Genomic DNA, 12,095 nt, shown 5'->3' with positions numbered 1-12,095 from the left:
ATTTTTCTAAACGAAAGCAGTGACTGAGAGGTTCTGATATGAAGGGGAAGCGAGTTCCAGAGTCTGGCGGCTGCGACAATAAAACGTTTGTCACCCCAGTCGGCCGTTTTGGTGCGGGGCACTATGAACAAAGATGAAGTAGATGAACGAAGCACCCGGATCGGAGTATAGGCTGCCAAGTCTTTAATCAGAAAGTGGGGTCCTGTGTTGCGTGATGTTTTATACGCAATACACAAGGCCTTAAATTTAATCCGATTCTTCACCGGGAGCCAGTGGTATTTTCAGATCACCTGGGAGATTGACTTATATTTTGGGGTTCCTGAAAGCAACCTGGCAGCTGCGTTCTGGACAGTTTGCAACTTGTGAATGACCCTATTTTGGGCATTTAAAAGAAGCCAGTTACAATAGTCAATGGTTGACATAATTAAGGTACTGATGAGGGTTTTTCCTGAAGTTAGGGGAAGAAAAGGAAGAATCTTCTTTATCATCCGTAGCTTGTAGAAGGCAGCTGAGACTACTGAGTTGGCATGAGGAAGAAAGGTTAGTCTGTCATCAAATATGACTCCTAAGTTTCTTACTTTGGTGACTGGGGGGGTGGGGGACCTAGAGACAAAGGCCACCAGGTAGAAGACCAGGCTGGAGCTAGTTTGCCAAAGATCATGATTTCTGTCTTATCAGAATTCAATTTGAGGCAATTGTTGGTCATCCAGTCACTAATGTCCAGTAGGCCACATTGAAATTTTTCAGCTGCTTCCTTACCGTCATTATGTATGGCCAGCACCAGCTGCGTATCGTCAGCGTAAGAGGTGAGATTGAGCCCATGGCTCCTAATGATTCTGGCTAGGTCCGCCACGTATATATTAAAAAGGGTCGGGCTCAGAGACGAGCCCTGCGGAACTCCACAGGGAAGACTCAGTTGGGAGGACTGAAAGGTACCAAGGTGAACCGTCTGAGTACGGTTGGCAAGGAAGGAGGCTAGCAGATCCCGGGCTTTGCCCCCGATGCCTAGTTCTGTGACACGGTCAATGAGTATGGTATGATTGACCGTGTCGAAGGCTGCTGAGAGATCAATCAGCACAAGAACTTCTGTGCCCCCCTGGTCCAAAATAACTCTAATGTCCTCGGTTGCCTTTATGAGTGCGGTCTCTGTCCCGTGACCTTTCCGAAATCCAAACTGAGTGGTATCTAGCAGTTGGTGATCTTCAATATATTTGGTAATTTGGAGATTCATGATTTTTTCAACAATCTTTGCCGGGAATGGCAGGCTGGCTATGGGTCTATAATTTTTGGTTTCACTGGAGTCAAGATAGGCTTTTTTTAATAAAGGTTTTATTATGGGGTTTTTTTCCATATTGTGGGGTATATACCTGATGTGAACATAGTGTTGTAGATGGTGGATAAAACTGGAGCCACTTGATCCAGTACCGGCATGAGTGCGGCCGGCGGACAGGGATCGGTGGCAGAGCCTGATTTGATTGATAGCATTTTGTTCGCAATCTGCTCAGAAGTGGTGTCTTCAAAAACCATAAAAGACTGCCCGGGGGGGGTCCTTTTTGGTTAGAAGTACTGCAGCGTTGAAGGCTGGTGCAAACTTGTTGTAGATGTTATTCACTTTATCAACAAAAAAGTTTGCTAGGAGTCACAAAGTGGCTGAGTGGGGGTGACACTATTAGCAGTTGCTTGTCCTGAGAGTTTTACAACTACTTGGAATAAGCGTTTATTCGAGTCTTGAGCACCCTCAATCTGTGTGGTATAGTATCTGTTTTTTTTTTTGGGTAATCAGTAGTTTGTATTTAGTAAGCTCATTTTTATAAACTAGTTTGTCTTGCAAGTTGTAGGATCTACGACATTTTCTTTCGTAGTTGCTACATAGTTTTTTTCTTTTCTCTAAAGCATCATCTGCCAATCCCCAATAAAGTCACACTTCTAGTTTCACCACTAATATCTGCCTAACTTCACACTCGCCCACTCGAAATGCCTACAAAGAACTCAGAAGTGGCTAAAAAAAGAATTTTTTACGATATACAACACGAAAATAAATGCAGTCCAATGGAACTGAATGTGTCCAATGAATTTTAATTGGAGTGAAACTATTGATTTACATCAGTGCACAGCAATGGTGTACAGCTATGTCTACGGAGTCCGCATTACACTACAAGCATTCGGTGCAGGCCATATGTGCTTATGCAATATAAAGTGAGGATAGTGATGTCTCCGTGCTAATGATGATTACCCTGTACCAGAATATCATTGCTTAAATATTGTCTAACAAAAATACTGCATCATAAATATCGTTCACAAAAATATCAGCCCATTACATAGAAAATTGCCACCCAATATAGCAAAAGTTTTGTAAACAATATTTAGGTGATGTCACTAACATCAGATGGTATTTTTGTTAATGATCTTCTGACATACAACTCGCCTCAAATGTTAGTCTTTATTCTCACGGCACTTTCTGCTTGGGTCTTAGCACTATGTAAGCCTCTCTTATTGTGCCAATCAAACAAATTTCCAGGCACATATTATTCTATGGGTAATTTAAGCATAGTGCAGACCATAGTGGTTTTCTTGTACTTTTGTATCCCATCGTAGGTGTTTTTTGTGCCTCTGCTAATTACACCTGCAACGCAATTCTTTGTGAATCATTTCTTCAGTGTTTAGTCAAAATTCCCCTCCTCACTGCATGATAACATTTACAGGAAAGTAAAACTACATCGGTGTCAATTTTCGAGATAGAAACAAATTATCAACAATGGATATGATTCACATTTGATTCTTCGAGGTGCAAGTGTGGCTTACACCAGCAATAATTTACAATACGACATACACTTAGTTTATCCTTAAACAAAATAGGAAATAGGGACAAGCAATAAATAACAAAGTTTGGCCGTGTTTAGAATTTGGAGGGAACTCAAAATCCTACAATTTCTAGAGGAAAACCAGGTGTAGAATCTACTGGTTGAACTGCCTTAATATTACTATTTCAATGGAGGAAGAAATTAAGCTGTTAGATTTCACTCCAGAAATTGAAGAATTAGTAGTTATCGCAAACTTTAAAACGTTGGACCTAATTTATATTGGCTTTTCCGTGATGGATTCACGACTGTCCTTCTTACCAGTCTTAAGACTATTTTTGGTCTGGAAAATGCAGTTGTAAATTGGACTCATTGGGCCCGATTCACAGAACTAACTTAAGACAAAATCCTAAACTTACTACCATTTTGGTATTCACAGAAGGCACTTACTCATTTTGGTATTCACAGACGGCACTTACTCATTTCGGTATTCACAGAAGTTAGGAGTCCTAACTTTAGGACCTCTAAATGCCCTCTGTGAATACCGAAAGTCTTAAAGTTAGGATTTTTCTCAGTTTAGGAGTAGTAAAGTTAGGACTCCTAACTTTAGGACTCCTAAATGCCTTCTGTGAATACCGAAAGTCTTAAAGTTAGGATTTTTCTCAGTTTAGGAGTAGTAAAGTTAGGACTCCTAACTTTAGGACTCCTAAACTGAGAAAAATCTCGACTTTAAGACTTTCGGTATTCACAGAGGGCATTTAGAAGTCCTAAAGTTAGGACTCCTAACTTCTGTGAATACCAAAATGAGTAAGTGCCTTCTGTGAATATCAAAATGGTAGTAAGTTTAGGATTTTGTCTTAAGTTAGTTCTGTGAATCGGGCCAATTGTGTTTCTTTGCAAATATCAAAGCCCAGAGAGCAAATGATCAAACTTTGGGATATTAACTAATGAGGATCCAATTGTAGCCTAAGAAATGTGATTATATCTCTTGATCGGCAACATAACTAAAATGCTGTTGTACTTTAATAGAATCTCATCATCAAACAAGCCAAAGCATAAAAGAAAATGATTTATCCAATCTTGATTCACATACAAACACTTTTAAATAAACACTTATTATTAGGTTTTATCACGCTTATTTTAGGAATGTCAGGGAACTACGGTTCCTACTGGTGACGTAGTTATGAAAAATCAAAGTGAAAATCCTGTATAAGCATGAAAGTCAATCACGAGTAATATGAGGGCATCTGACCTGAAAGATTCTAAAGAAAGTCTGTATCACGTTATCTTCTGTAAGTGCAATGCCCTTTGTTCCAGTCCTGGGTTCACTCATCAACTTCTTTTTAAAAAACAGCATGGTCGGCTCTGCAAAAACAGTTGCATGATATAGAAGAAGAATGGTTTTACTTTGTGAGGGAACAAATGAGGATCTTAACATGCTCTAATCTACAGTACAACCTATCTTTTGCTTAACAGTAAACAATCTATAAAACAGGAATTGTTGTTGCAAATTGGAAATGTTATGATCCCCTAATATCCTGTCACTGAAAAGAAGAATGAAATTGGCCAAGACAAGCTAAGAGCCCCATACAAAGCAGGATTCTTGGGTGGCTGTCCTCAGTCCTGATTAACTGAAAGCAATTTGTCAGATGGCCAACACAGCCTCTGTCCCTATTTCTCTGACAAGTGGAGTCCCCTATGGATCTATTAATGACCCCATATTGTACAGCTTGCACATTCAGCCACTAACACTCCTGGGTTGTGTATCATCAGTATGCAGAGGACACCAAAATATACCTTTAAATATCTTCACCATAAGACATTGGTACTATCAAGAATTTCCCAACGACACACCAGAACTGGATTTCAATGAACTTCCTCAAATTAAAGTCTAAAAAATAAAATAATCCACATTAGATGTCCTCACAAGTCCAAATTTAAAATGGAGTGGCTATCTGAGGTCAGCATCAATGGTGTCCCACTCATTTTGTAAATCAAGTTACACCACTGGGATTGTAGACTGATGCCCATTAGTCTAAGTGCTCACAAAGGGGATCATCTACCTCTGCTTCATCCTAAGGACTTTCACAATGATGTTCAGGATATGTTTCTATCTCACGTGAACTATGGCTAGGAATATAGAACTCCACTCTAGAAGTGGTTCCACTCTAGCAGGCGTACCAAGCTCATCATTAATGCCTATGAAAGCCATTCTACATTCTGTGGTTCAGATGATAACTGGAACCACAATGTTTCACCACATACCACCATTAAGTTAAAAATGAAGTTTAAAATGTAAGCAACCTTACATCACATACAAGGCCATTCACAATCAACACCCATGCAACCTAAAAGCTCCGCCTAAAATCTCTGGTTGCAGTAAGAACTTAAGGTGTATTGACAGGCTTAGTTTGGAATTAAAAAATTCAACTCCTGCAATGCTGGCACAAACTGCTTCTTCTGTGCAGCTCCCACCATCTGGAACTCACTACCAGCTGATCTGAGATGTTCGAAAGGACTAAAACACACTTGTTTAAACTCTATGTGAGTAGATCTCCTTCGATGACATACCAACTATCTTCCTACCTCACACTCTTTTAAGTCCCCCTCCCTTTAGCAGCCCCTGACAACACTGACCTAGCCTCACCACCCTTCAACTCAGCACCAGTCTTCGCATCCTACCTTACTTCTGCCTTCTCTCTCATGGTAAACTCTTAGGTCCTTTCAATTCGTAACCTCTCATTCAAAGTTCTCTATTTGCCACACATATCGTCATTTTTACATAAGTACATGCACCTCACAAATGTTGTGTACAGCAGCACTGTATGTGTCTCGCAGTACAATTATGAATTCAGTAACACCACAATGTTGCATTTATTAAGTAATTACCACAATTTCACAATTCAGTGCAATGCCACAAGCAATTTTAAAAACAAAAATGTACATAGTAACACAGTTTTGAGTGCATAAAATCACAAATGTGTATATCAAAAACACAAAAGGTGATAGGAGGAGTGCTTGCTGCCAATCGCTCGGGGTAGCATCCCAACCCATTGTTCTTTTGCTCACAATGATGGTGAGCACAGAACCCACGTTTGGGCATACCCTTGCTGCTTAGAACATACATCAAAACCACAAAAGGTGACGGTTGGCAGTAGTGGGTGTCACCGGACGAGGGTGGTGGGGCGTGGAAACAGCGTTATTTTAAAAAAAAAACACTTACCTTGGAATGGCCGACCACCACCTGCCCTGCGTCCTCTTCCTTCTTCCTTTCTGCAGTCTGGCCAGCAGCATGAAGCACCCGGCACACAGGCTTCCCTGAGCCAATCATAACACTGAAATGCAGCGTTGTGAGTGGTCGGAGTGCCGTGGTACGGCGCTCAGACAGGAACAGCCTGATGGGGAACATGTAAAGTGCACATGAACTGTTTGGTCAACCCAAGAGGGCCGGCCAAACAGTTCTTGTGCCCTTAGGGAGTGCAAACCACTACTCCCCTGCTCTACTCCCTCCGCCCGCCCCACAATGCACAAGGGCATTGACTGGATGCAATAGGAAAAATAAAATGACAGTAACCATACATTATTGTCATTCTATTTTTCCTTTTTGCGCAGTGGGGCACCGCTCCTCCGCCTTAGTGGAGGAGCCGTCACTGATGGTTGGAATGCTTGCTCACTGTTCCACTGGAACCAAGCTATATCAGACTGATGAACACTAATGAGGGCGAAACCAATCTTGGGTTGCTTGTATTCCGGTTCAGGGAGGACCTGGTCTGGTAGTTCAGGCTGGATTGCTCCTATTACAGCAGGGTCAAGACTGATTTGCATATAGCTGGGTCCAAAACGAAATGGCATGTTGAGCAAAAGAGCGATAGGTTGGGTTGCTACTTAGATCATTTGCCAGTAGTTATCCAAACTACAAGCATTCCACCCATCATCTTTTGTGCTTTTCAAAAATGTGCATAGACTACAAGTACTCAAGGTGATTCTCCGGCAGCATCACGGTTGCATGGTACGTAAGTGTGTGGATGATAATACACTTCTACATACACGACCAATGTCAATGTTTGAACTAACTCTGGATTTTGGGCAGATAACCTGGTAGCATTTCTTCTCAGAGGGCTAATTACCTTGCAAAGAGGACTAAACAGGAGTGTCAGCCCTATTCACATTACGTTCTAAACTAAGACCAAGACAAGCAGTCACACACTTTGTGAGCTTGCAAGCACTGCAAGCAGCCCTTCCTACAGAAACAAGTGCTACTGGATGTATAGGACACTTGCTGTGGCCATGAGAAGAGGCCACCTAGATATTGTGTTGCTAAGGAACCCGATGAGGTCCTTCAGAGTCCCAGAAACTGTGAACAAAAAGAGAGGGTACCTAAACGACCAACCAACTGCCAGCCCTCAGATGGTATGGGAAAACATAGTTCCTTGAGAAGACAGTATGTGAGGTTTATCTAGGGTTAAAAGGTCTCCACTTTCACCCCGTGCATGGAACCTTTGCCCAGCCATGTGAGAAAGACCCAATGAAGAAGAAAATAACTCTGACTTGTCCTTTCAACACTGAGACCAAACGTGATTATGCATTTACTGCCTTCAGGTGTTGTGAGCAGCTCTTCACCAGCTTCTTCCTTTCAGAACCTAAACTCTCAACAGCACTGGCCATCACTTTCATTTTGCAGGATCAGGCCCTGTCAGCTCAGGTCTAAATCGAATTTCCAGTCAAATAAGCTTTGGCAACTTGTCATGATAAGGGGTGCAGTAGCTGCAGCTTTTACCACAGTATACGCTACCGCTGCCCGCAGCGCCACCAAACCCAGGCATTGTCTACAGTCCTGCCAATTGGCTCTGAAACCATGGCATGATTCTCAACTGCCATATCATGATTTGGTCCAACATGACCTAAGGCGATGCATGTGCAAGAGGTTGCAAATGTGCTTATGGAAGATGCTATCAAAGTAGGGTTAGGAAAGCCTATGTACATATGCCATGTACATGAGGCTAATTGTTTATACCTACATTGAGGCCAATATGGGAAGCCTTGCTAATTAAGCCTGTAATATTAACACCATAACACTTCTCAGCTGCTATTATTCCTATAGAGCCCATGCCGGTATACTCTGCATTGGTATTGGATTGCTTACTGTTTACATTTGAGCTGTCTACCTTATTTGCCACTAGTTGTTCACACTGTCCCTAGGCCTGGTTGCTTGCTCTCCTTGTCCTCCTGCACTGTCCAGAGTACGTTTTTGACATATAGGACTCACCATATCCTGTCCTGCTGCACAGATGAGCCTGCCCGTACTAACTCTGCTTCTGTACTCTTGAAAGATGTTGACTAGTATATCCAGCTTCCAGTCCTGTTACAAGACTACAACTAGCCACAATTTGACTCCCATTCTATCATCCTCCTGCAAGGATTTGTCTGGTACTAGTCACATGCATTCTATCACTTTTCTATTCGTTTAGTCTCACAGTTCAGGGACCCCCTCCTATTGCATCCTATTTTTTTCTTCTGCTCTATTGTCTACCTTCTGAAGTTGTGGATCACATAAGACAAAATTGAACTTAGGGACAAGCCTGCATCCATGAGCGCTCTATTCACTGTTTTTTCTCGGTCATTTCAGACCTGCTCCACTTCACCACTGTTAAGAAGCCAGCTCACTGTGACTCACAGATGCCTGCCATACAGTGCAACCTAAACCTTACAACCTACGTGCACCACAGTCGTGGATGCCTCAGTATAACATTGCTGAAAACATGGAGAGAGATATGGCTTTGGTGATAGAGGGTGTTGGGTTGATCACCGCGGACTACACGCAAGTCATGTTATAGGTCTGTCACAAATTAAGAGACGGTTTCCCTGTTTCTCCTGAGTAAGCATTATGGTTCCAATAGAAAACCACTGAAGAGCACTGCACTGGGGGCATATCATTTAGACATTACCGTGACTCTGCAGGTCAATAGTAGAGTGAAATGAAAAGACTCTTTCCTTGATGCTATTGCTTCTATTTGATGCAGGGGTCCATAGAGATAACAAGAGAACTCAACCCAATCAGAATATCCAACCCAGAGGTTACATTGCAACCCGAAGAAAGTAATACTAATGATGACGATTTGGAATGCTGGAAGGCCAGCTCTGTCCTAGGAAAACAAGCAGGTGGTCAAGGAAGGGAGGAAAGAAAAACAATTTCCAGGTAAAATAAACTAGCTTTAGAGGTGCCTTTGCAAAGGGAAAGATAAATCCCAGCAGTATGGAGGCTCACCAAAAAGACTTAAACAGCTAACATCAAGCCCTACCAAAATCACAAAGTAACTGGCTTGAGCCCGACAGGTGAATCTCAGGATACCCACTCCTGATAGGCAGGACTACTGCACAAATGAGGATCAAGAGTGAAAATATTGGTAAGCACATAGCAGAGAAGAGGAGCTCAAGTTTGATACAAGAATGTTGAAGAAGAGAGGATTTTTAAGACAACAACAGGTGGCGGAAGGAAAGCTGTGCGACTCTAGCTCTAGATTAGAATTCAAAACAAAAGGCCTGAAGTGACATCAAGACTTAGAGCGGGTAGCAGAGGTGGAGACAAGAAATCCTGATATCACTGCAAATGTAAAGGAGAGATATGCTGAAATACAGAAAGTTAATACATGGTAAGGAGGAGGATTGCCATTTAGTCTATCAATTACATTCAAGATCCTTCACACACAGGAAAGTGGTAAACAATCAACCAGAGCACGTAGGACCTTCTACATCCATCTGCTCACATGAACAGACTGAAAGTAAAAAAACTTTACTGAAAGTAAAAAACTTTACTGAAGCTTGAAACTCACACTGAATTCATAGAAACAACAGAAAATGATCACAATTTGAGTGGGAGGCATCGTATGAAGACAGCGCCACTCTTGTGTTTTTTGCATTGGTTTATATAGTAGATATTTACAGCTTTTGTAAAGAGTTGCATCCCGCATTTCTGCCTCAGAAAAACATTCAAAGGGGTACAAGGCTGGTGCCAAGTTGCATTACCCAGTTTGATTCGTGTAGAAGGTCCTCCCATGCCAGTCTTTAGCTCAAGATGCTGTAAATGAAGAATGCTATAGAAAGTCTTAAATCGTTAAGTGTGAAAGCCCATGGCACCAACTCTCTAGTCACACATGGATGGGTAAGTGGAGAGGACTGTTCTTGACAGTTTGTTTAATTTATATTTAAACTTTTATCGACAGCAGAGCAATTGAGAGGAATTGCAACCCATTTGTACTAAACAAAAAAGTTAATTAATCCGTCAGAATGTTAGAGGGAGATCTCCTATGACCACTTTCCCTTGACACAAACAGTGTTGTGTAATTTGCATTTGAAATACCAATTACATCTATAGTTATGAAATTAAACAAATATTTAACATGGTATACATTAACTGTGAAGTTTTTAATGGAGAACCTACTTTTAGTATGTGATTTATGGCTAGATATACCAAATTTAGGAATTGTGATTTCCTAATTGCTATTCTTACCGATTCCCAATTAGGTAATCGCAGTTCGTAATGTGCAAAAAGTGTATATAAAACAGCGATTCCAAATGGGTTTGCAAATCGACCTACCTCATGATTATTAATGAGGTATGTCACAATTTGTGACTCATTAGGAATCACAGCCGTCATAGGAATGCTGGGCTGCTGAGCAGACCCCAATGTCCGTAAATGCTTTTTATTAAAGCAACCTTTTTTTTTTTTAAATGCTGCTCGTTTCCGTCAAAGAAAAAGGGATGTGAAAAAAAAGATGTTTTGGGAGTGGAATTTGGTTGCAAAATATTAATACATACCACTGCGATTCGGTATTTGGAAGGGAACCCTAAACACTCCACTACCAAATACGAAATCACTAACACAAACTGCGATTCGGTAACGAGTTACCGAATCGCAATCTGATCTTTGTACATTTAAAATAGCATTTTTGCGGTTGCAAACTGTCTAAAATGCTCTGTAGATGTGGCCCATAGTAACCTATTCAGATTTTTTTAGTCTGTAAAAGCCAAAAGCTACAGGACTGCCAGTACTAAAAGGTACAACGGAATTGACAGACATCATCAAAGGGTTAAGGCATTAACAACGCTTTCCTTAACCACGCATGCCGTTATAACGCAAGCGAAACAACACTTGCCTTAACCACGCTTATGCTTGGAAAAGGCAGTAAGCAATCTAGCAGTGCACCAAGTGGGCGGGGGTGTTTGAGACTTCCTGCAGATGACATTCTAAGGAATGGAGCTTGGTGAGTAGTTTCTTTACTTTTATTAATGTTTTAGGGATGGGGAGAAGGGCAGTTTTTAGGGCGGGCGGTTTTAGGGCTCAGGGCAGGGAGGGCTGGCGCCAGGGTAGTTATTAGGGCTTGGACCAGGATTTAGGGCTCAGGGTGGAGGGCAGGGGCAGTTTTTAGGGCTCAGGGCAGGAGGGCTGGGGTCAGGGTAGTTATAAGGGCTGGGGACTGGGTTTTTGGGCTCAGGGTGTGGAGTCGAGTCAAGGTCGTTTTTAGGGCTGGGGCGGGAAGGTTTGTAGTACTGAGGGCCGGGTTTTAGCGCTTAGAGGGCTGATATTTACAACGCATATGCCTTTACTAATCATGCCTTTACAACAAAATTTGTTGCAAAGTCATGCGTGGTAAAGACGCGGTTGTAGTTGAGACCGTGTTGTTTGGGCATGCGTAATTGAGGCCTGCATTGTTCTGTCATACAATGTTAATGAAATGGTGAGTGCAATAAATCTAGCCTCTAAGGAAAACTGGAAATCGATAAGCCATTTATTCTCTATCCCCGAAACGATCTCTGTGAAATCCGCTAACAGAAATATTCAATTCTTTAAAGAAGCTCGCATAAAAATGTATCTTTCAATATCTCATCAAAATCAGCATCTTCTGCGAATAGGCGGCTGTCAGGATGATGTATGGCCCACAGCTAGCTTTGTAATGTACGCTAAATTGTCTCAGTCACAGGCAATGATGGAGTCATTCTGGAGGAAATTGGAAATCAATTCCTGTCATCACTGTACATAACTCCTTTATCAGAGATCCAGTCCGCGGGCGTTGCATGGCAGAGAAGAGCCGGCATGCAGCAGTAAAGCCAGCATCAAAACCAGCAGCACCCCCTCCTCCCAGCGACCCCCCCACCAGCCCCCCAACTTACCAGTGGAATATGTACGAGATGCTCTGCTCCGCCATGGGGATAGGACTGGGCGCCACTGCCGCCCAGCCCCGGATTGGCTGAGTGTTTAAAATATCTTTATTGCGTTAACATCCATTTCAAGACAATAAT

The 12,095-nt window shown here is 42.1% G+C and overlaps 1 protein-coding gene across 1 annotated transcript in view; it reads right to left on the bottom strand.

The window, feature by feature from the left end:
* Positions 1-12,095, bottom strand: part of LOC146859134 (uncharacterized) — a 2,052,335-nt gene that overhangs the window by 1,300,056 nt on the left and 740,184 nt on the right. The window contains exon 57 of the mRNA XM_085649806.1: positions 4,051-4,163. Within this exon, the coding sequence (XP_085505932.1) occupies positions 4,051-4,163 (113 nt within the window). The remainder of the gene's footprint in view (positions 1-4,050; positions 4,164-12,095) is intronic.

Source organism: Triturus cristatus, chromosome 3_2, assembly GCF_964204655.1.
Source record: "Triturus cristatus chromosome 3_2, aTriCri1.1, whole genome shotgun sequence".
Lineage (NCBI taxonomy): Eukaryota > Metazoa > Chordata > Amphibia > Caudata > Salamandridae > Triturus > Triturus cristatus.
Note: the sequence above shows the minus strand (reverse complement) of the source record. Positions and strands in the feature narration are given on the sequence as shown.